Below are 25982 nucleotides of genomic sequence, written 5' to 3' on the forward strand. Positions count from 1 at the left end.
ACATCGCTGGATCGGTGTCACACACAACGATCCAGCGATGTCAGCGGGTGATCAAGCGACGAAAGAAAGTTCCAAACGATCTGCTACGACGTACGATTCTCAGCAGGGTCCCTGATCGCTGCTGCGTGTCAGACACTGCGATATCGTAACGATATCGCTAGAACGTCACGAATCGTACCGTCGTAGAGATCAAAATTGCACTGTGTGACAGTACCCTTACTGTCTGCTGAGCCGTGTATCTAATCCTATCCTGTGTGTTTCTGTCTGCTGAGCTTTGTATCTAATCCTATCCTGTGTGATACAGTATGCTGAGCTGTGTATCTAATCCTATCCTGTGTGATACTGTTTGCTGAGCTGTGTATCTAATCCTAACCTGTGTGATACTGGGATGTGTATCTAATCCTATCCTGTGTGATACAGTCTGCTGAGCCACGTATCTAATCCTATCCTGTGTTACTGACCGCTGAGCTGTGTGTCCAATCCTATCCTGTGTGACACAGTCTGCTGAGCTGTGTACCTAATACTATCCTGTGTGATACTGTCTGCTGAGCCGTGTATCTAATCCTATCCTGTGTTACTGACTGCTGAGCTGTGTATCTAATCCTGTCCTGTGTGATACTGTCTTCTGAGCTGTGTATCTAATCCTATCCTGTGTTATACTGGGCTGTGTATCTAATCCTATCCTGTGTGATACAGACTGCTGAGCCATGTATCTAATCCTTTCCTGCGTGATACTGTCTGCTGAGCCGTGTATCTAAGCCTATCCTGTGTTACTGACCGCTGAGCTGTGTATCTAATACTATCCTGTGTGATACAGTCTACTGAGCTGTGTATCTAATCATATCCTGTGTGATACTGTCTGCTGAGCTGTGTATCTAATCCTATCCTGTGTGACAGTCTGCTGAGCTGTGTATGTAATCCTATCCTGTGTGTTACTGTCTGCTGAGCTGTGTATCTAATCCTATCCTGTGTGTTTCTGTTTGCTGAGCCTTGTATCCAATCCTATCCTGTGTGATACTGTCTGCTGAGCCGTGTATCTAATCATATCCTGTATTACTGGCCGCTGAGCTGTGTATCTAATCATATCCTGTGTGACACTGTCTGCTGAGCTGTGTATCTAATCCTATCCTGTGTGATACTATCTGCTGTGCCGTGTATCTAATCCTATCCTGTGTTACTGTCTGCTGAGCCGTGTATCTAATCCAATCCTGTGTGTTTCTGTCTGTTGAGCCTTGTATCTAATCCTATCCTGTGCGATAGTCTGTTAAGCTGTGTGTTAGGGTTGGCGGAACGCACCGAGTAAATATAATGATATTAAAGTTGCGTTCATACCCCGGTGTCCACCGTGCAGGAGTGGAACCTGCTGCTAGTTAATAGCAGCACTATTTGGCGGTACTATGCCAAAATAGACATGGGTTCCATCACCTGGTCTGTATAGGAGCGAACTCTGTTACTTCACAGAGTCGCAGGGAATAAAGGAAACGATGTGCCCTGTTAGCAGTCACAGGGTGCAACAAATGAATCTAGTGGGATCCCTGCAATTCACCCCCACAATGCTGTTGATTGATCCCGCTCTGACCCTCGGTGGCTATTGGGTCCGCACCTGATGATGCCCTGAGTCAGATGCTTAGATCAAGAGGAAGTTCCCACCCTGCACTGACCGATTGTCAGGAGTAACTGGAGATAGCCGCACAGAGTGCGTACAGCGCTTTTATGTGTAGATTAGCCCTGTCAGGCGCTAGTTAACTCCAACATTCGCGACTCGCGAGTATTCAACATCACTAAGAATGGGAATGATTAAGGAGCAATCACCAGAACAGGCATACAACCACACATACACACGATAACAGGTTTATACTAGCGCATGGCAGTGTAGCCATGTGAACCTTTTATAGCTGCAACTCTCCAGGACCTTCCTAGTGAACCAATAGGAGCTGCTACAGGGCCTGAGCGTGTGACCCCCGACCTCCAATGAGAGGTCCTCCATGCTCAGAAGGAGAAAAGCAGGACTTAGTCGCAGGAGCGCCTGCTCACCGCTAAACAGTATTGGTTATAATGGCTGAACCTGGAAGGGCAGCAGTAACCAAACGTGCAGTATCGGTCCAAGCCAGGCGCTGGGACCAACGTCTCTGCTGAGCAGGCTCCACTGCGGCCGGAGGAGAATGAGAGACCGCAGCGGAGATGGTTCAAGATTCCCCCTGTGCAGCGGTGGGAACTCAACACCTAACAATGTGTATCTAATCCTATCCTGTGTGATACAGTCTGCTGAGCCATATATCTAATCCTATCCTGTGTGATACTGTCTGCTGAGCTGCATATCTAAGCCTATCCTGTGTTACTGACTGCTGAGCTGTGTATCTAATCCTATCCTGTGTGATACTGTCTGCTGAGCTGTGTATCTAATCCTATCCTGTGTGATACTGTCTGCTGAGCTGTGTATCTAATCCTATCCTGTGTGATACTGGGCAGTGCATCTAATCCTATCCTGTGTGATACAGTATGCTGAGCCGTGTATCTAATCCTGTCTTGTGTGATACTGGGCTCCCCATGCGGTCTGTGTCGGCACGGTAATAAATTATGTTTTTTCCAGCTTTACAGAAAAACAAAAGACATCTACAGAATGGAAGGAATAGAACTAAGCAACATCACTTGTGAAAAAGATTTGGGTATACTAATAGATCACAGACTGCACATGAATCTATAGTGTGATGCAGCAGCAAAAAAAGGCAAACACACTTCTAGGATGTATTAGGAGAACCATAAAGTCTAGGTCATGTGAAGTAATTTTCCTCCTCATTGGTCAGGCCTCATCTGAAATATTGTGTTCAGTTTTGGCCACCACATTTTAAAAAAGACATTGAAAACCTGGAGCAAGTTCAGAGAACTACCAGATGGTGAGCTGACTCCCAAGTATGTCCTACAAGGAACGATTAAAGGATCTGACAATGTTTAGCTTGCAAAAAAGAAGGCTAAGAGGAGACTTAAGTATCAAAATATCTGAAGGGATGTCACAGTGCAGAGGAATCATACTTGTTCTCATTTGAACATGAAAACACAAGAAGCAATAGAATGAAATTGAAAGAGAGAAGATACAGATTAGATATTAGAAAAAAACATTTTGACAGTAAGGGTGATCAATGAGTTTAACAGGTTGCCTTGAGAGGTGGTGAGTTCTTCTTCAGTGGAAGTCTTCAAACAGAAGCTGGACAGACATCTGCTAGATATGGTTTAGTGAATCCTTCTCTTCATTGAATAGGGAGTCGGACATGATGATCTTTGAGGTCCCTTCTAACTGTAACATTTTATTATTATACTTATGCGTGTGGGAGCTACTGCTGGACTCATTTTGGCAATTTAAATATAGCACTTAAAATATTATTGCTTTTTAGACAAATTACACATCCTAGTGCGTTAGCACGCTAAATCTCCTGAAATTCTACTCAAACAAAATGTTAGGTGCCAGTATTTTTCCACTGCATGGGTTAGATCCCAAGCCTTGTCTGGTGCTGTGGTCTCCCTTTCAGGATCGGCCACTGAGATGACTGCTCAGCGCAGACTCCGGTCCCAGCGCCTTTCCCAGGCTCATGCTGTATGTGCAGTTACTGCTGGCTCTCCAGCTAAGTCTATGGTGACTACTGGTATACACGTGCAGCGATGTGCTCTGGAGCCCAAGTCCAGATTTCACCCCACTTAGCATGTCCGTGATGTGGTGCCTTCTCATTGGTGCTCGGATGACAGCTGCTCTGGTGATGTGGCAGCTTCAGATTGGAATACAGGAAAGGTCCTGTCTGACTGGACGTGAGCTTAAGGTATAAAAGGCTCTCAATGGCGCATGCTGGTGCACTAGTATCAACTTATGTTCATGTGTGTATGAACTTTGCAATTGTGTGGCCTGTCTGCATGTGCTCATTAGAATTCCAGCACCTCCGGAGAGGAGTTTGTTTGTATGAATTCAGGGCTGGGTATAGCCACTAGAATTCCGACACCTCCGGAGAGAAGTTGTTTTGAGTGCAGTCGCTGACTGTAAGGGCCCCTTCACACTGTGCAATCAAAGTCTGAACGAGCGTTCGATTTGTGACGTTTATCCGTCCTCGTTCCGAGGTTGCAAAGTGTGACATGGCGTTACGATTTGCGACGCAGCCCAGCATCGTACGATGTGAAAGAAAGAGCAGAACTTTCTTTCGTCGTAAATGTCTCGCTGTGGCGGTCGAAATCGTAGTATGTGACGGCGGTCATACGAGCTCGTAATGCGACTACGTGGGTTGGGCTTCCGCATACCTGTCTCCTGATTGGGCGTGACGTTTTAGCACGCCCATGCTGGTAATACGTCACGCTCGGAGTCGTAGGACTATGGCGGTGTGAAGGGTAGCGTACGATTGCGACGCGTGACGTTCACATCGCAACTACGTCAGAAAAAGCGTTAACATCGTAGAGTGTGACCGCTGGCTACGAGCTCGTACTGCGATGTCGAATATGACGCAAATGCGTCGTAATCGTAGCAGAATCGACCAGTGTGAAGGGGCCCTAAGACGACTGCATGCTATCTGCTCTGTTAGTGAACTTCGTTCCTCTGTGAGTTTAACAGGGTTTGTATCTAGTGTTATTATTTTCCATACTCCTGTGATGTTTAACAGGGTATAGCACTCAGTGCTCTGCGGTATGTTGCCGCTCTGTGGAGTAACAGAGCTTGCTACTTAGTTTTCTGTTCACACTGTGTGATGGATAAGACTGTGTGTTTAGGTTGCTATTTCTCTACCTTTAGTTCGCCATTGTTCACATTAGCTGCAGTTTTACATCTCTGCATGGTGGACCCCAGGTGTCGAATGTACTTTATTATTATATTTTATTTAGTGCGTTCTGCCAACCCTAACACATATTTGTTCAATTCAGGCAAGAGAATAAAATCTCATTGATTATATTTTGTATGAATCGACCTCATTGGCCCTCCGTATAACTGTCTTACTGCTGCCTCTCCTCTTTCTATTTCCCATAGCTTCCTCTTTCCTTTTCTTCAGTTTGGTTTTTTGACACCGCCATTGCTGACTGGGCCCCAATAGTCACGTGGGATGCAACCCATGTAGGGGGTGGCTAATTAAAGCCTGGGTCGAAGGATGACATGACCGTAAAAGAATGAAGAGAAAGCTTTTAGACAATGAAAGAAAAGCAGCAGTGGAGTGACAGGCATGCAAAGGACCAAGGATAGGTAATTTTATCCGTTTATTGTTTATGCAGGAATAGACAGCATCCACATACTGCATGGTATACATTTTGTATTGATAGTCTTATGGCACAAAATAGGCATATAGTTGCAAATGTTGGTCTATATGTTTTTAAGGAAAATTTAAATGGTAATGCAAACATAAACACCAAATGGTGAGCATTCAACCAAATTAAAAAACTCAGGATAATAAGTGAAAGAAAACATTCATGAAATATAAACTCTGATCACTTATTTGAGCATTTTATCTAATTATATTTGCTACAGGGCTTTTCACATTTTCATTATACTTTGTGTTTTATTTTATTTTCATTTTTGGCCTGACCCTATTTGAATATACGTATATACAAAAAAGTTGACATCATGTGATACAATAATTGTGTTTCTGCTATCTCTATACACAGCAAATCCTATTTACATTAAGTTGCACCAGAGCTTTTTTAACATCCTGATTCCTTAAACTATAGACCATGGGATTTAACATAGGAATTACTACTGTATAGAACACTGACACTACCCAGTCCTGATCCTCTGCATATGCAGAATTTGGTCGCAAGTACATAAAGAAAACCGGGCAGTAGAATAAGGCTACACAAGTAAAATGAGAGACACAAGTGGATAAAGACTTGCTCCTACCTCCAGATGAACCTATTCTAAATATGGCAAACATAATGTAGACATATGATATCACAATACATAAAAAAGAGCCTACTTCAATAGAACCAGCAAAAACAAATGAGAAAATTTGGTTAAGAAATGTATCTTTACATGAAAGTCTTAGGATTGGATTGATATCACAATAGAAATGGTTGACACGATTAGACCGACAGAACACGAGGCTAAATGCAGCACATGTATGAATTAATGAGTTAACACATCCTGCCATATACACTGAGATAACACATTTAACACACTTCACTTTGTTCATAATGACTGTATAATACAACGGTTTACATATAGCTACATATCGGTCATAAGTAGTGTTGAGCGATACTTTCCGATATCGGAAAGTATCGGTATCGGAAAGTATCGGCCGATACCGTCAAAATATCGGATCCAATCCGATACCGATACCCGATCCCAATGCAAGTCAATGGGACGAAAATATCGGAATTAAAATAAACCCTTTATAAACTTGTAGGTTCATTCTACATGAAGGAAAACAACTAAGAATAATGTAGGATGTATTGGGGGACGTGGCGGAGATATTAAAGGGACAGAGGTTTAGCCCAATGTAATAGAATAGCAGGATTTTTAATTTTTTTTTATGAAGTTCGGCGTTAGAAAGAATTTGACTATGTTATTTTTTTTTTTTTTTATGTCAGATATTGATGTTTCACTACTTCCACGCCCTTCACCTTCTTTTTTACTTCTCCCACGCTTTCTTCTTAATTATCCTCATCATCAGCTTCTTTGACATCAACTTCTTCACCTTATTCATCTTCTTCTTCATCTTCTACCTATTATTTTTTGGGTTACATTGTTCATATTCTTTTTATTTTACTATTATCTTCATCATATTCAACTTCTTCATCATATTCTTATTTGTGACAGGCATTCCCGTAGTTGTTATCTATAAAAGTTTGAAGATTACACCTTCCGTTCTGCCTGTCACAAACCAGTTACATTTGTCCGCGTTCAGTTTGGCCTGCAGCATCAGGCTTTATCCAGGGGCACCACGAGGAGGAACGGACTCACCCCCATACACTGCTTAGTCTTCTTCTGCTTATAATTTACATAATATTTTTTTGCTCTGATATTTTGTGTTATGCTTAATGTCCTTCTGCTCTTTGTTCTGCAGCCTCTTGTTCTTCTGCTTCTCGGTCTTCCAGGTCGTCGTCGTCTCCAGGGTCGTCGTCTCCGGGGTCGTCGTCATCGGGGTGGTCTCCGGGGTCGTCGTCATCGGGGTGGTCTTCAGGGTCATCGTCTCCAGGGTCGTCGTCATCACGGTGGTTGTCGTCTCTGGTGTCGTCGTCATCTTAGGGGTGTTCTTCCGGGTCATCGTGTTTAGTCTCTTGAACTTGGAAATGTAGCAGAAGGTACAAGAAGGCTGAGAAAATGCCGAGAACCAGCTGATGGAACTGGAACTCGGATGGCTACCCGAAGGTCCAAGAGCCAATGGAACTACCGAGGACCAGCTGACGTTACTGGAACCCGGTTACTAAGCAGGAGGTACCCGTGCCTGAAAGCACTACCAAGGACCACCTGACGTTGGTGGAACTCGGATACCCAGAGGGAGGCACCTAAGCCAAAGGCTCTGCCCGGAACCAGCTGACGGTACTGGAACCAGGATGGGGAGCAGAAGGTACAAGAGCAAAAGACACTGCCGAGAACCAGCTGACGGTGCTGGAACCCGGATGGGTAGCCGAAGGTCCAAGAGCCAATGGAACTACCGAGGACCAGCTGACGTTACTGGAACCCGGTTACTAAGCAGGAGGTACCCGTGCCTGAAAGCACTACCAAGGACCACCTGACGTTGGTGGAACTCGGATACCCAGAGGGAGGCACCTAAGCCAAAGGCTCTGCCCGGAACCAGCTGACGGTACTGGAACCAGGATGTGGAGCAGAAGGTACAAGAGCAAGTGTCTGCGTGGCTTTTGCAGGACACGTTGCCGGCTGCACAGCAGGGGAACAGCTGGCGGTGCTGGACCCCACTGACACATTGGCGAGGTGTTTGGCTCTGTGCAGCCAGCACTTCCGGACAGCAACGAGCGGTGTTGTAGCCCGGGCTCTGCAGGGGGAGCAGAGTGTAGGCCGAAGCCTACTTGAACCAATTTCAAAGGTAACCTTTAACCCCCCCTCAGGGGTTAGAAAGTAGAAGAGCCACAGCTTATGCAGCAGTAGTGCTGCACAAGTCAAAGGTTGCTCTTTTAATTTCGCTCCTTGCACACGCTGAATGAAACACGTATAACATTTAGCCCTTTATACAGTCAAACTGTGTTGGAGGCGCGAGTTCCCTTTGTAATGAGACGCAGCACAGATGTCAAGAATCCCACCTTGGTGCTGGGTGCAGCCTCCTGAGCGTTGTTATTTGCTGTACAGGAGTCTGCGCTGTCGTGTTATCCCCTGGCCTAGCGCTGTTAGCGCTGCCCATCTTCTGACCTCATTTAATGTTGGCCGGTGCGGTTCGCGATGCCCATGAATCACAGCCCCGCAGTGTATTGACATAGTTTAAACACTGCGGGGCTGGGATTCATGGCCTGGCGCAGTACATATGTTCGCCTCTCGCTTGGGTTCTTACACCTGCTTCAGACTATGCGGCGTCATCTGATCCCTTATCGCATGCCACGGCCATGAAGCCGCACAGTCCGAAGAAGGCGGAAGGAGAGGAGGGACAGGCGAACTGATGCACTGATCCTGCCCATCAATCACACCCTCGCAGTCCCAATAAATAAGACACCGAGGGGCGTTGTGTGGGTCAGGGCGGCCGCAGAGGCGCAGGCAGCCAAACAATGATGCCAGAAGACGGGCAGCGCTACCAAGGGGGTTGCAGCGTGTCATTACAAAGGAAAGTCACACCACCGGGACGGTTAAATGGTCACACAGAGGACACATTGCAGACGTGTTTTCAGTTCCACATGTGCGAGGAGAATACGTTTCTGAGCCACCTTGCACACATGCAGCATTACCGCTGTACAAGGTGGCTGGATAACGTAAAAACGCCTGGGGGAGGGGGGACAGGTTCCCTTCAATTTCAGTTCTTGTGTCTGCGTGGCTTTTGCAGGACACGTTGCCGGCTGCACAGCAGGGGAACAGCTGGCGGTGCTGGACCCCACTGACACATTGGCTGGTGTTTTTCTCTGTGCAGCTAGCACATCTGGGCAAAAACTGGCGGTGTGTTAGAGCCCAGGGACAGCAGGAGGAGGAGCAGGAGGAGGAGGAGCAGGGGGAGGGGAGTGTAGGCCGAAGCCTGCACAGGCGGCAGCTTTGGGTGTGTTGTGTCTGCGTGGCTTTTGCAGGACACGTTGCCGGCTACACAGCAGGGGAACAGCTGGCGGTGCTGGACCCCACTGACACATTGGCGAGGTGTTTGGCTCTGTGCAGCCAGCACTTCCGGACAGCAACTAGCGTTGTTGGAGCCCGGGCTCTGCAGGTGGAGCAGAGTGTAGGCCGAAGCCTAATTGAACCGATTTCAAAAGTTACCTTTAACCCCCCCTCAGGGGTTACAAAGTAGAAGAGCCACAGCTTATGCAGCAGCAGTGCTGCGCAAGTCAAAGGTTGCTCTTGTAATTTTTCTCCTTGCACACGCTGAATGGAACACGTATAACATTTAGCCCTTTATACAGTCAAACTGTGTAATGGAGGCGAGAGTTCCCTTTGTAATGAGACGCAGCACAGGTGTCAAGAATCCCACCTTGGTGCTGGGTGCAGCCTCCCGAGCGTTGTTATTTGCTGTACAGGAGTCTGCGCTGTCGTGTTATCCCCTGGCCTAGCGCCGTTAGCGCTGCCCATCTTCTGGCATCATGTAATGTCGGCCGGTGCGGTTCGCGATGACCATGAATCCCAGCCCCGCAGTGTCTTAACATTGTTAAAACACTGCGGGGCTGGGATTCAGGGCCTGGCGCAGCACATATGTTGGCCTCTCACACTCGGGTCCTTACACCCGCTTCAGACTGTGCGGCGTCATCTGATCCCTTATCGCATGCCACGGCCATGAAGCCGCACAGTCCGAAGAAGGCGGAAGGAGAGGAGGGACAGGCGAACTGATGCACTGATCCTGCCCATCAATCACACCCTCGCAGTCCCAATAAATAAGACACCGAGGGGCGTTGTGTGGGTCAGGGCGGCCGCAGAGGCGCAGCCAGCCAAACAATGATGCCAGAAGACGGGCAGCGCTACCAAGGGGGTTGCAGCGTGTCATTACAAAGGAAAGTCACACCACCGGGACGGTTAAATGGTCACACAGAGGACACATTGCAGACGTGTTTTCAGTTCCACATGTGCGAGGAGAATACGTTTCTGAGCCACCTTGCACACATGCAGCATTACCGCTGTACAAGGTGGCTGGATAACGTAAAAACGCCTGGGGGAGGGGGGACAGGTTCCCTTCAATTTCAGTTCTTGTGTCTGCGTGGCTTTTGCAGGACACGTTGCCGGCTGCACAGCAGGGGAACAGCTGGCGGTGCTGGACCCCACTGACACATTGGCTGGTGTTTTTCTCTGTGCAGCTAGCACATCTGGGCAAAAACTGGCGGTGTGTTAGAGCCCAGGGACAGCAGGAGGAGGAGCAGGAGGAGGAGGAGCAGGGGGAGGGGAGTGTAGGCCGAAGCCTGCACAGGCGGCAGCTTTGGGTGTGTTGTGTCTGCGTGGCTTTTGCAGGACACGTTGCCGGCTACACAGCAGGGGAACAGCTGGCGGTGCTGGACCCCACTGACACATTGGCGAGGTGTTTGGCTCTGTGCAGCCAGCACTTCCGGACAGCAACTAGCGTTGTTGGAGCCCGGGCTCTGCAGGTGGAGCAGAGTGTAGGCCGAAGCCTAATTGAACCGATTTCAAAAGTCACCTTTAACCCCCCCTCAGGGGTTACAAAGTAGAAGAGCCACAGCTTATGCAGCAGCAGTGCTGCGCAAGTCAAAGGTTGCTCTTGTAATTTTTCTCCTTGCACACGCTGAATGGAACACGTATAACATTTAGCCCTTTATACAGTCAAACTGTGTAATGGAGGCGAGAGTTCCCTTTGTAATGAGACGCAGCACAGGTGTCAAGAATCCCACCTTGGTGCTGGGTGCAGCCTCCCGAGCGTTGTTATTTGCTGTACAGGAGTCTGCGCTGTCGTGTTATCCCCTGGCCTAGCGCCGTTAGCGCTGCCCATCTTCTGGCATCATGTAATGTCGGCCGGTGCGGTTCGCGATGACCATGAATCCCAGCCCCGCAGTGTCTTAACATTGTTAAAACACTGCGGGGCTGGGATTCAGGGCCTGGCGCAGCACATATGTTCGCCTCTCACACTCGGGTCCTTACACCCGCTTCAGACTGTGCGGCGTCATCTGATCCCTTATCGCATGCCACGGCCATGAAGCCGCACAGTCCGAAGAAGGCGGAAGGAGAGGAGGGACAGGCGAACTGATGCACTGATCCTGCCCATCAATCACACCCTCGCAGTCCCAATAAATAAGACACCGAGGGGCGTTGTGTGGGACAGGGCGGCCGCAGAGGCGCAGCCAGCCAAACAATGATGCCAGAAGACGGGCAGCGCTACCAAGGGGGTTGCAGCGTGTCATTACAAAGGAAAGTCACACCACCGGGACGGTTAAATGGTCACACAGAGGACACATTGCAGACGTGTTTTCAGTTCCACATGTGCGAGGAGAATACGTTTCTGAGCCACCTTGCACACATGCAGCATTACCGCTGTACAAGGTGGCTGGATAACGTAAAAACGCCTGGGGGAGGGGGGACAGGTTCCCTTCAATTTCAGTTCTTGTGTCTGCGTGGCTTTTGCAGGACACGTTGCCGGCTGCACAGCAGGGGAACAGCTGGCGGTGCTGGACCCCACTGACACATTGGCTGGTGTTTTTCTCTGTGCAGCTAGCACATCTGGGCAAAAACTGGCGGTGTGTTAGAGCCCAGGGACAGCAGGAGGAGGAGCAGGAGGAGGAGGAGCAGGGGGAGGGGAGTGTAGGCCGAAGCCTGCACAGGCGGCAGCTTTGGGTGTGTTGTGTCTGCGTGGCTTTTGCAGGACACGTTGCCGGCTACACAGCAGGGGAACAGCTGGCGGTGCTGGACCCCACTGACACATTGGCGAGGTGTTTGGCTCTGTGCAGCCAGCACTTCCGGACAGCAACTAGCGTTGTTGGAGCCCGGGCTCTGCAGGTGGAGCAGAGTGTAGGCCGAAGCCTAATTGAACCGATTTCAAAAGTCACCTTTAACCCCCCCTCAGGGGTTACAAAGTAGAAGAGCCACAGCTTATGCAGCAGCAGTGCTGCGCAAGTCAAAGGTTGCTCTTGTAATTTTTCTCCTTGCACACGCTGAATGGAACACGTATAACATTTAGCCCTTTATACAGTCAAACTGTGTAATGGAGGCGAGAGTTCCCTTTGTAATGAGACGCAGCACAGGTGTCAAGAATCCCACCTTGGTGCTGGGTGCAGCCTCCCGAGCGTTGTTATTTGCTGTACAGGAGTCTGCGCTGTCGTGTTATCCCCTGGCCTAGCGCCGTTAGCGCTGCCCATCTTCTGGCATCATGTAATGTCGGCCGGTGCGGTTCGCGATGACCATGAATCCCAGCCCCGCAGTGTCTTAACATTGTTAAAACACTGCGGGGCTGGGATTCAGGGCCTGGCGCAGCACATATGTTCGCCTCTCACACTCGGGTCCTTACACCCGCTTCAGACTGTGCGGCGTCATCTGATCCCTTATCGCATGCCACGGCCATGAAGCCGCACAGTCCGAAGAAGGCGGAAGGAGAGGAGGGACAGGCGAACTGATGCACTGATCCTGCCCATCAATCACACCCTCGCAGTCCCAATAAATAAGACACCGAGGGGCGTTGTGTGGGACAGGGCGGCCGCAGAGGCGCAGCCAGCCAAACAATGATGCCAGAAGACGGGCAGCGCTACCAAGGGGGTTGCAGCGTGTCATTACAAAGGAAAGTCACACCACCGGGACGGTTAAATGGTCACACAGAGGACACATTGCAGACGTGTTTTCAGTTCCACATGTGCGAGGAGAATACGTTTCTGAGCCACCTTGCACACATGCAGCATTACCGCTGTACAAGGTGGCTGGATAACGTAAAAACGCCTGGGGGAGGGGGGACAGGTTCCCTTCAATTTCAGTTCTTGTGTCTGCGTGGCTTTTGCAGGACACGTTGCCGGCTGCACAGCAGGGGAACAGCTGGCGGTGCTGGACCCCACTGACACATTGGCTGGTGTTTTTCTCTGTGCAGCTAGCACATCTGGGCAAAAACTGGCGGTGTGTTAGAGCCCAGGGACAGCAGGAGGAGGAGCAGGAGGAGGAGGAGCAGGGGGAGGGGAGTGTAGGCCGAAGCCTGCACAGGCGGCAGCTTTGGGTGTGTTGTGTCTGCGTGGCTTTTGCAGGACACGTTGCCGGCTACACAGCAGGGGAACAGCTGGCGGTGCTGGACCCCACTGACACATTGGCGAGGTGTTTGGCTCTGTGCAGCCAGCACTTCCGGACAGCAACTAGCGTTGTTGGAGCCCGGGCTCTGCAGGTGGAGCAGAGTGTAGGCCGAAGCCTAATTGAACCGATTTCAAAAGTCACCTTTAACCCCCCCTCAGGGGTTACAAAGTAGAAGAGCCACAGCTTATGCAGCAGCAGTGCTGCGCAAGTCAAAGGTTGCTCTTGTAATTTTTCTCCTTGCACACGCTGAATGGAACACGTATAACATTTAGCCCTTTATACAGTCAAACTGTGTAATGGAGGCGAGAGTTCCCTTTGTAATGAGACGCAGCACAGGTGTCAAGAATCCCACCTTGGTGCTGGGTGCAGCCTCCCGAGCGTTGTTATTTGCTGTACAGGAGTCTGCGCTGTCGTGTTATCCCCTGGCCTAGCGCCGTTAGCGCTGCCCATCTTCTGGCATCATGTAATGTCGGCCGGTGCGGTTCGCGATGACCATGAATCCCAGCCCCGCAGTGTCTTAACATTGTTAAAACACTGCGGGGCTGGGATTCAGGGCCTGGCGCAGCACATATGTTCGCCTCTCACACTCGGGTCCTTACACCCGCTTCAGACTGTGCGGCGTCATCTGATCCCTTATCGCATGCCACGGCCATGAAGCCGCACAGTCCGAAGAAGGCGGAAGGAGAGGAGGGACAGGCGAACTGATGCACTGATCCTGCCCATCAATCACACCCTCGCAGTCCCATTAAATAAGACAACGAGGGCTGTTGTGTGGGTCAGGGCGGCCGCAGAAGCGCAGCCAGCCAAACAATGATGCCAGAAGACGGGCAGCGTTACCAAGGAGCTTGTTGCGTGTGTCAATACAAAGTCAAATCACACCTGAGGGACGTTTTAATGGTCACAGAGGACACATTTTAGACGTGTTCACTTCAACATGGGCAAGGAGAATAAGTTTCTGAGCCACCTTGAACACATGCAGCATTACTGCTGTTCAAGGTAGCTGTAAAACATAGAAACACCTGGGGGAGGGGGGACAGGTTCCCTTCAATTTCAGTTCTTGTGTCTGCGTGGCGGTCGCAGGACACGTTGCCGGCTACACAGCAGGGGAACAGCTGGCGGTGCTGGACCCCACTGACACATTGGCTGGTGTTTTTCTCTGTGCAGCTAGCACATCTGGGCAAAAACTGGCGGTGTTAGAGCCCAGGGTCAGCAGGAGGAGCAGGGGGAGCGGAGTGTAGGCCGAAGCCTGCACTCGAGCAAGTTGAAAGGAAACCTTTAACCCCCCCCCCCCAGGCGTTTGTAGCTGAAAGAGCCATTGTGTACAGCACTAATGCTGGAAAAGGTAAACTTAGCTCTTTTAATTATGGTCCTTGTACATGCGGAACCTAACATTTATGAAATGTGTCCCCACACAGCGTTAAACCGTCCGGTAGGTGGAACTTTCCTTTGTCGTGTGACGCAGCACAGCCATCATTTTTACCCCCTTGTCGCCGTTCGCCCCCTCCTCAGCGTTGTTTGAATCTGTCCCGGAGCCTGCGCTGTTAGGTTAGCCCATGGCTATGCACACATGTTGCGCTGCCCGTCTTCTGACCTCATTTGGTGTCAGGCTGGCTGCGCCTGTGCGGGTGCGCTGGCCGAGATCCCGCCTCGCAGTGTCGTCTCATGTAATCCCACCGCGGGCCTGTGATCCGTGCCCGTGCGCAGTGCATATCCTCTCCTCTCACTCCCCTCCCTACGGCTTTTTCAGACTGTGCGGTGTCACGGCCGTGGCATGCTATTAGGGACCAGCTGACATCGCACAGTCTGAAGAAGCCGTAGGGAGGGGAGTGAGAGGAGAGGATATGCACTGCGCACGGGCACGGATCACAGGCCCGCGGTGGGATTACATTAGACGACACTGCGAGGCGGGATCTCGGCCAGCGCACCCGCACAGGCGCAGCCAGCCTGACACCAAATGAGGTCAGAAGACGGGCAGCGCAACATGTGTGCATGGCCAAGGGCTAACCTAACAGCGCAGGCTCCGGGACAGATTCAAACAACGCTGAGGAGGGGGCGCACGGCGCCAAGGGGGTAAAAATGATGGCTGTGCTGCGTCACACGACAAAGGAAAGTTCCACCTACCGGACGGTGTAACGCTGTGTGGGGACACATTTCATAAGTGTTTGGTTCAGCATGTGCAAGGAGCATCACGAAAAGAGGCACTTTTTCCCTTTGCATCATCATTACTGCTGCACAAGGTGGCTCCTTCAGTAACAAACGCCTGGGGGGGGGGGGGGCAGGTTCCCTTACATTTAACTTGTTGTGTCTGCGTGGCGGTCGCAGTACACGTTGCCGTATACACAGCAGGGGAACAGCTGGCGGTGCTGAACCCCACTAACACATTGGCGAGGTGTTTGGCTCTGTGCGTACAGCACTTCTGGACGGCAACTAGCGGTGTTGGAGCCCAGGGACACGTGGAGGAGGAGGAGGTTGGAGGAGGTAGGAGGAGGTAGGAGGGATTGCCACACACACAGCAGGGGAACAGCTGACGTTACTGAACCCCAATAACAGAGGAGGGACTGTTGACTGTGCGTACAGCACTTCTGGACGGCAACTGGCGGTGTTGGAGCCCAGGGACAGGTGGAGGAGGAGGAGGTTGGAGGAGGTAGGAGGGATTGCCACACACACAGCAGGGGAACAGCTGACGTTACTGAACCCCAATAACAGAGGAGGGACTGTTGACTGTGCGTACAGCACTTCTGGACGGCAACTGGCGGTGTTGGAGCCCAGGGACAGGTGGAGGAGGAGGAGGTAGGAGGAGGTAGGAGGGATTGCCACACACACAGCAGGGGAACAGCTGACGTTACTGAACCCCAATAACAGAGGAGGGACTGTTGACTGTGCGTACAGCACTTCTGGACGGCAACTGGCGGTGTTGGAGCCCAGGGACAGGTGGAGGAGGAGGAGGTTGGAGGAGGTAGGAGGAGGTAGGAGGGATTGCCACACACACAGCAGGGGAACAGCTGACGTTACTGAACCCCAATAACAGAGGAGGGACTGTTGACTGTGCGTACAGCACTTCTGGACGGCAACTGGCGGTGTTGGAGCCCAGGGACAGGTGGAGGAGGAGGAGGTAGGAGGGATTGCCACACACACAGCAGGGGAACAGCTGACGTTACTGAACCCCAATAACAGAGGAGGGACTGTTGACTGTGCGTACAGCACTTCTGGACGGCAACTGGCGGTGTTGGAGCCCAGGGACAGGTGGAGGAGGAGGAGGTAGGAGGAGGTAGGAGGGATTGCCACACACACAGCAGGGGAACAGCTGACGTTACTGAACCCCAATAACAGAGGAGGGACTGTTGACTGTGCGTACAGCACTTCTGGACGGCAACTGGCGGTGTTGGAGCCCAGGGACAGGTGGAGGAGGAGGAGGTTGGAGGAGGTAGGAGGAGGTAGGAGGGATTGCCACACACACAGCAGGGGAACAGCTGACGTTACTGAACCCCAATAACAGAGGAGGGACTGTTGACTGTGCGTACAGCACTTCTGGACGGCAACTGGCGGTGTTGGAGCCCAGGGACAGGTGGAGGAGGAGGAGGTAGGAGGAGGTAGGAGGGATTGCCACACACACAGCAGGGGAACAGCTGACGTTACTGAACCCCAATAACAGAGGAGGGACTGTTGACTGTGCGTACAGCACTTCTGGACGGCAACTGGCGGTGTTGGAGCCCAGGGACAGGTGGAGGAGGAGGAGGTTGGAGGAGGTAGGAGGGATTGCCACACACACAGCAGGGGAACAGCTGACGTTACTGAACCCCAATAACAGAGGAGGGACTGTTGACTGTGCGTACAGCACTTCTGGACGGCAACTGGCGGTGTTGGAGCCCAGGGACAGGTGGAGGAGGAGGAGGTTGGAGGAGGTAGGAGGGATTGCCACACACACAGCAGGGGAACAGCTGACGTTACTGAACCCCAATAACAGAGGAGGGACTGTTGACTGTGCGTACAGCACTTCTGGACGGCAACTGGCGGTGTTGGAGCCCAGGGACAGGTGGAGGAGGAGGAGGTAGGAGGAGGTAGGAGGGATTGCCACACACACAGCAGGGGAACAGCTGACGTTACTGAACCCCAATAACAGAGGAGGGACTGTTGACTGTGCGTACAGCACTTCTGGACGGCAACTGGCGGTGTTGGAGCCCAGGGACAGGTGGAGGAGGAGGAGGTTGGAGGAGGTAGGAGGGATTGCCACACACACAGCAGGGGAACAGCTGACGTTACTGAACCCCAATAACAGAGGAGGGACTGTTGACTGTGCGTACAGCACTTCTGGACGGCAACTGGCGGTGTTGGAGCCCAGGGACAGGTGGAGGAGGAGGAGGTTGGAGGAGGTAGGAGGGATTGCCACACACACAGCAGGGGAACAGCTGACGTTACTGAACCCCAATAACAGAGGAGGGACTGTTGACTGTGCGTACAGCACTTCTGGACGGCAACTGGCGGTGTTGGAGCCCAGGGACAGGTGGAGGAGGAGGAGGTTGGAGGAGGTAGGAGGGATTGCCACACACACAGCAGGGGAACAGCTGACGTTACTGAACCCCAATAACAGAGGAGCGACTGTTGGGACTGTGCGTACAGCACTACCAGGCAACAACTAGCGGTGTTGGAGCCCAGGGACAGGTGGAAAAGCAGAGGAACACAATGTAGGCCGAAGCCTGAGAAAGTCGAAAGGGAACCTTTAACCCCCCCCCAAGGCGTTTGTAGCTGAAAGAGCCAGCTTGTGCAGCACAAAAGATGCAAAAGGAAAAGGTGGCTCTTTTCATCATGCTCCTTGCAAACACAGAACTAAACACTTATAAAATGTGTCCCCTGCAACCGTAAAACCGTCCCGGAGGTGGGACTTTCCTTCGTAATGTGACGCAGCCCAGCCGTCATTCCTACCCCCCCGGCGCCGCGCACCGGCTCCTCAGCGTTGTTTTATTCCGTCCAGGAGCCTGCGCTGTTATGTTATCCCGTGGCCAGGCACACTTAGCGCTGCCCGTCTTCTGGCATCATTTGGTGTCTGGATGGCTGCGCCTGTGCGGCCGCGCTGGCAGAGAGCCCGCCTCGCAGTGTCTTCTGATTTAATCCCACTGGGGGCCTGGGATCCATGGACATGCGCAGTGCATATCTGAACCTCCACCTCTCACTCATCTCCCTATGGCTTCTTCAGACTGTGCGGTGTCACGGCCGTGGCATGCTGTTAGGGACCAGCTGACACCGAACAGTCTGAAGAAGCCATAGGGAAATGAGTGAGAGGTGGAGGTTCAGATATGCACTGCGCATGTCCATGGATCCCAGGCCCCCAGTGGGATTAAATCAGAAGACACTGCGAGGCGGGCTCTCTGCCAGCGCGGCCGCACAGGCGCAGCCATCCAGACACCAAATGATGCCAGAAGACGGGCAGCGCTAAGTGTGCCTGGCCACGGGATAACATAACAGCGCAGGCTCCTGGACGGAATAAAACAACGCTGAGGAGCCGGTGCGCGGCGCCGGGGGGGTAGGAATGACGGCTGGGCTGCGTCACATTACGAAGGAAAGTCCCACCTCCGGGACGGTTTTACGGTATCAGTGGACACATTTTATAAGTGTTAAGTTCTGCGTGTGCAAGGAGCTAAACAAAAATAGCTACCTTTTCCTTGGGCAGCATTACTGCTGCACAAGGTGGCTCTTTCAGTAACAAACGCCTTGGGGGGGGGGGGACAGATTCCCTTACATTTCAGTTGTTGTGTCAGCGTGGCGGTCGCATGACACATTGCCGGCTACACAGCTGGGGATCAGCTGACGTTACTGAAACCCAATAACACTGGGTCGTATGTTTTGACTGTGCAGACGGCACGTCTGAGCCTCAACTGGCGGTGTTGGAGCCCAGGAATTTAAGTTCAGGTGGTAGAAAGATGAACACAACAGGAGACCTGGATAACGTATACAGTGACCTAATTATTCAATCAGGAGGAGGAGTGGCAAATTCCGGCGAGATCCAGGCCTTGTTCATTTTCAGGAAAGTAAGCCGGTCAACGTTATCGGAGGATAGTCGCATGCGACGGTCAGTTAGTACACCACCTGCAGCACTAAAGACACGTTCCGATAATACACTGGCCGCAGGGCAAGACAGCACCTCCAATGCATACTGGCTTAGCTCTGGCCATGTATCCAGCTTTGAGACCCAAAACTTGAAAGGGGAAGAGCCGTCTGGGAGTACAGCAAGAGGGCAAGACATGTAGTCTGTCACCATCTGACGGAACCGTTGCCTCCTGCTGACTGGAGCCGTCTGTGATGGTGTAGACTTTTGTGGCGGGCACAGAAAACTGTGCCACAGTTCGGCCATACTGGTCTTGCCTTGGGCAGAGGCACTGCTTCTGCTCCCTCTTTGTGCAGAGCCTCCACCACGGCCTGGACGCACTGAGCTGCTTTGGAATGCACTAGCAGCACTTCTCTCAGTTGGAATGGAGAAGATGATGGAATTGACCAGTGTGTCTTGGTACTCCCGCATTTTTCGCTCCCGGTTCAACGGTGTGATGAGGCTTTCTACGTTGTCCCGGTAGCGAGGATCGAGGAGGGTGAACACCCAATAATCAGACATGTTGAGAATGTGGGCGATGCGGCGGTCGTTTCTCAGGCACTGCAGCATGTAATCCACCATGTGCTGCAGACTGCCAACTGCCCAAGAAACGCTGTCCCCTGCTGGAGGCGTGATCTCTGCCCGCTCGTCATCACCCCACCCTCGCTGTACACACTGAGTACTGGACAATTGTGTAACTCCCTCCTCTGGACGGATGTCTTCCTCCTCCATTGACTCCTCCTCATCCTCCTCACAAACGGTCCCCTGCCTACGCGTTTGTGAGGAACCACGTGGCGCTGACTGTCCAGAAGATGATGGAAATGGTGAATCCTCATCCTCCACCTCTTCCACAACATCATCCCTTAGCGCTTGCAGTGATTTTTCAAGCAGGCAGATAAGGGGGACAGTCATGCTGACTAGTGCATCATCTGCACTCGCCATCCGCGTGGAATAATCAAAGGGACGCAAAACCTGGCAGACGTCATTCATAGTGGCCCACTCTGTGGTTGTGAAGTCTGTACGGCGCTGACTGCGACTTTTTTGCGCCTGAAGCAGCTGGTACTCCATTACAGCTTGCTGCTGCTCACACAACCGCTCCAACATATGTAACGTGGAATTCCACCTGGTAGGTAGGTCACATATGATGCGATGTTCCGGCAGGCGGTGTCGGCGCTGCAGAGCCGCAATGCGCGCTTTTGCCGTGCTGGAACGCCGCAAGTGAGCACACTCTAGGCGGACCTTGTGCAGCAGTGCATCAAGATCCGGATAGTCCCTCAAAAAGCTCTGCACGACCAAATTGAGCACATGTGCCAGACATGGGATGTGAGTGAGGTTGCCGAGGCCCAGAGCTGCCACCAGATTTCGGCCATTATCACACACTACCATGCCTGGCTGGAGATTCGCTGGCACAAACCACACATCGCTCTCCTGCTTGATGGCATTCCAGAGCTCCTGCGCTGTGTGGCTACGATTCCCCAAGAAAATTAATTTCAAGACGGCCTGTTGACGTTTGGCCACGGCTGTGCTCATGTCGGTCGTAACAGGTACACGTTCATCACGGGTCCATGTGGAGGTGGACTGTGACGGCTCCTGCAGCGATGATTCTGAGGAACTGGTGTAAGAGGAGGAGTCAATGCGTACAGAATGGATTCCTGCAATCCTTGGAGTGGGCAGGACACGTCCTGCGCCACTCGCACGGTCTGTACCCGGCTCAACGACATTAACCCAATGGGCAGTGAGGGAAAGGTATCGCCCCTGTCCATGTTGACTGGTCCACGCATCGGTGGTGAGGTGGACCTTGCTACTGACGGCGTTCAGTAGCGCGTGTTTTATGTGTCCCTCCACATGCTTCTGCAGGGCAGGGACGGCTTGCCTGCTGAAGTAAAAGCGGCTGGGCACATTGTACTGTGGGACTGCCAATGACATCAAGTCACGGAAGCTGTCAGTCTCCACCAGCCTGAATGACAGCATTTCCAGTGACAGAAGTTTGGCAATGCCTGCAGTCAGAGCCTGTGCTCGTGGGTGGTTTGACGAGAAAGGCCGCCTTTTCTCCCATGCCTGTACTACCGATGGCTGTAGACTGGGCTGGGAGTGTGTGGATGACTGGGAAAGTGGCGCTGCGGGTGGAATTACAGCGGGTCTCTGGACAACAGGGGCAGAGGTTCTTCCACGGCGATCCTGGGAGGACGCCGAACCAGCTGCGTGTGAGGTAGAGGAAGAGGCAACACGAGCTGAAGAGGTGGTAGCTGCCGCTGTTGGTTGGCCTACCTCTTCAGTGTGTTTTTCTAACTCCGCCGGGTGCCTGTTGCGCACATGTTTCCACATGTTGGAGGTATTGAGGTTGCTGACATTTTTCCCTCTTTTGACTTTTTGATGACACACGTTGCATCTGACATAGCAAATGTCATCTGCAACTGTGTCAAAAAAGGACCAGGCACTGCAAGTCTTGGGAGCGCCCTTTTTGGCTTTTGGAAGAGACATGCTCCTAACGGGTGCCAAAGCGGAGGCTGCAGGATCCGCAGTCTTCCCCCTCCCTCTCCCTCTTTGGGCCGTACGGGGAATCTCTTCCTCAGAGCTGCTCCCACCACCTTCCTGTCCCTCACGCCAAGATGGGTCGAGGACCTCATCATCTACACTACCCTCTGCCCCCAACTGCTCCTCCTGGGTAGTCTCAGCAGCAGAGCACGCACCAGTAAGTGGCACCTGAGTGTCATCATCAGCTGATGCGGCCTGCGATGTGGTGACCGGAGCCACTGGCCCACCCGCCTCTTCAGAGGAAGACAGAAAAAGCTGTTGGGCATCACTGCACCCTGCCTCTTCTTCCATTTCTCCAATGCTGCTTGGCTGGCCCCCTGTTTCCAAGCCAAGAGATTCAGAGAACAGAAGTAGAGACGGCTCCTGTCCTGGGCTCTCTGTCTGCCTGGGCAATTTGGCAGGTGGTGAAGAGACAGATGGCTGCTCTCCAGTGCTCTGTGTCTGAGAGGATGTGGCACTAATGGAAGTTGATGCATTAGCTGCCATCCATCCGACAACAGCTTCAATTTGTTCTTCACGCAGCAGCGGTGTACGGCGCTCGGACACAAAGCTTCGCATGAACGACTGTTGCCTGGTGAAAGTGGGTGCTGATGAGTCACCGGTGCCCGCAGCAGGCACAGAATCCCCACGTCCCCTCCCTGCTCCGCGACGGCTCCCACGCCCCCGTGCCTTACTCACTGCCTTCTTCATCTTGGTTGACTGATAAAGATAAGCAGAAAAGTACTAACGGATTTGTGTGCTTATTCCTGAGCAACTCCTCCTAACAGGTATAAGAAGCACTAATTATCTAAAGTGTGGACTAGACTTTAATATGAGCTAATGTGGCCTACAGAAATGTAAAGTGGTGTAACTGGTGTGTTTGGTGAACTTTATTATTTATTTATTTTTTGGGGGCTGAACTGACAACAGATAGAGCTGCAGTCACACGGAGACCGTGCAGACAGACGTAAACGGCGCTACAAGGCCCAAAAACCCTCCTCTACTTTATCCTATGTAGTGTTTTTCCACAAATTAGCTGGAGACGGGTGGAAAGACACTAATAGGATTTTTTTGAATAAATTAGCAGCAGACTACACTATTTGGAAAAAAAAGAAAATTGATTTGGCGGTATGACGCAGTGAAAAACCCTGAGCTGGAGACAACCAGGCTATAGCTGCTCACAGATTACAGGGCGAGCTGCAGTCACACGGAGACCGTGCAGACAGCCGTAAACGGCGCTGCAAGGCCCAAAAACCCTCCTCTACTTTATCCTATGTAGTGTTTTTCCACAAATTAGCTGGAGACGGGTGGAAAGACACTAATAGGATTTTTTTAAATTAATTAGCAGCAGACTACACTACTTTGAAAAAAAAGAAAATTGATTTGGCAGTATGACGCAGTGAAAAACCCTGAGCTGGAGACAACCAGGCTATAGCTGCTCACAGATTACAGGGCGAGCTGCAGTCACACGGAGACCGTGCAGACAGCCGTAAACGGCGCTGCAAGGCCCAAAAACCCTCCTCTACTTTATCCTATGTAGTGTTTTTCCACAAATTAGCTGGAGACGGGTGGAAAGACACTAATAGGATTTTTTTAAATTAATTAGCAGCAGACTACACTACTTTGAAAAAAAAGAAAATTGATTTGGCGGTATGACGCAGTGAAAAACCCTGAGCTGGAGACAACCAGGCTACAGCTGCTCACAGATTACAGGGCGAGCTGCAGTCACACGGAGACCGTGCAGACAGCCGTAAACGGCGCTGCAAGGCCCAAAAACCCTCCTCTACTTTATCCTATGTAGTGTTTTTCCACAAATTAGCTGGAGACGGGTGGAAAGACACTAATAGGATTTTTTAAAATTAATTAGCAGCAGACTACACTACTTTGAAAAAAAAGAAAATTGATTTGGCGGTATGACGCAGTGAAAAACCCTGAGCTGGAGACAACCAGGCTACAGCTGCTCACAGATTACAGGGCGAGCTGCAGTCACACGGAGACCGTGCAGACAGCCGTAAACGGCGCTGCAAGGCCCAAAAACCCTCCTCTACTTTATCCTATGTAGTGTTTTTCCACAAATTAGCTGGAGACGGGTGGAAAGACACTAATAGGATTTTTTTGAATAAATTAGCAGCAGACTACACTACTTGGGAAAAAAAAAAAAAAAAGGAACAGTATGAGGCAATGAACCACCCTCCCTGAACTGAATACAACCAGCTATGGATGGCCTATGTGGCTGCACTCAGACTGGAGACTGGGCTGCACTCACACACACACACACACAGACCCTGCAGATCGCTGTGAAAACAGCGCTACAAGGCAAAAGCAAGGTGAATAGTAGGTGAACACAGCGGTTGCTAAATTAGCCTTTGGAAAGCACAAAGAAGCAAATCGCTATCTCTAAACTGTCCCTCAGTCAGCAAACAGCGTCCTGTCACTAACTGAATTCACAGCAGAGTGATCGCAAAATGGCGCCAGCGACTTTTAAACTGCATCATGACATCATTACACCAGCCAATCACAGCCTTGCCAGTAGTTTCATGCCCTCCATGCTAAACAGGATGTGCCCACACTTGGAATCAATCTCATTGGCTGAATTTCTGCTTTTTGAATCTTAGAACTTCCGATTCCGGTATCCGATACGCGGCAAGTATCGGAATCCCGGTATCGGAATTCCGATACCGCAAGTATCGGCCGATACCCGATACTTGCGGTATCGGAATGCTCAACACTAGTCATAAGCCATCACTGCAAGTATCATCCCTTCTGTGCTCGCCAGGTCAATGAATAAAAACATTTGTATAGCACAAGCGATAATGGAGATTGTTCTGATTTCAGAGAAGATGTTGGCAATAATATTGGGTGTAATAGTTGATGAATAAAGGACATCTAGAAGTGATAAATTCATAAGGAAGAAGTACATTGGTGTCTGCAGTCCGGGGGTTACTCTAACTAATACAATGATCATAAGGTTTCCCAGCAAAGTTATCATGTAGACTAACAGGCAGAGCAGAAAGAGAGGAAGCTGGAGGTCTGGGTTGGAGGAGAGACCAGAGAGAATGAATTCTGTGACAAATGTTCTGTTTCTTTGCCCCATTGCATTCATACGCACAATACAAGGATGGACATTGCAGAACAATTATTCCTCCAGATTTTCATTTAAAGCTGTATTGGTCCAAATCTGTAAGCAAATGGAATAATAGAGATGTCTGGTATGTGAAAATTAATCTAAAACCATATAAAACAAATAGTTACAAAAGTATATAACAATGAGAACATGAAGATGATTATTTTTTCCTTCACTATTCCTATCTTGCTCTGCTCTTTGCGATTGGCTGCTGTGTATAAGCACCAACCCACCACAGGTTAATCCATGCGGTGCTAATTTTCACCAAAAGAACGACAAAATAATTCTAAATTTCAACTAAATGATCAGATTGTTGCCACACATACACTGAAACAAAAGAGCCTCAGAAAGGCGGTACAGTCGGACATCTTTTTAGTATCTTCATGATTACTGTTCTAATTATCTATAAGTCAATATAATAGATAATGAAAATAATCTAAAGATGACTAGTAATGCCAAAGACCAAAAATACCAACTATAGGGTACCTAATGCCAGCTGTCAACTCCTTTTCATAGCACCACAGAAAATGGCAAAAACCGATCCTAAGTTAATGCACTCTCAACATCATTCCAGAAACTATATTAAGGCATTGGAATAATGTGAGTTAACACTAGTTCTCTATTGATCAGTGCTTGCTTGTTTAGAAAGTCCCTCTTCATATTGATGGTGGCCTTGACATCCTCAGAGGTCATTAATGATGACTTTTTATTATATAATTTGCTTTATATAAGTACAAAAAAATCATGATGAAATATTTCACATTTAATAGTAATTAAATTTCATGACAGTGTTCAGAGTCTGGATGTGATAACTAGTTGTGAGCCCCAGTCTTTATATATGATTAGGATACCTATGATATTAACACCTAGATTAATAAAATACATAATCATCTTAGGTGAAGTGCTATTAATCATATAGTATCAATTTAAGAAACAAATGTTAAGCAGCTTTCTGTGTTTGCTCT

The 25982-nt window shown here is 50.5% G+C and overlaps 1 protein-coding gene across 1 annotated transcript; it reads right to left on the minus strand.

Annotated features, from left to right (window-relative positions):
- Positions 1–5612: 5612 nt before the first annotated feature.
- Positions 5613–24987, minus strand: LOC143774959 (olfactory receptor 5J3-like). Its single transcript, XM_077262770.1, has 2 exons — positions 24637–24987; positions 5613–6200 (listed from the first exon to the last, which is right to left on the minus strand). Exons 1-2 carry the CDS (start codon positions 24985–24987, stop codon positions 5613–5615), a joined length of 939 nt encoding a protein of 312 aa, XP_077118885.1.
- Between the last annotated feature and the right edge of the window lie 995 nt (positions 24988–25982).

The sequence above is a fragment of the Ranitomeya variabilis genome, chromosome 5 (assembly GCF_051348905.1).
Source record: "Ranitomeya variabilis isolate aRanVar5 chromosome 5, aRanVar5.hap1, whole genome shotgun sequence".
In the NCBI taxonomy this organism is placed as follows: Eukaryota; Metazoa; Chordata; class Amphibia; order Anura; family Dendrobatidae; genus Ranitomeya; species Ranitomeya variabilis.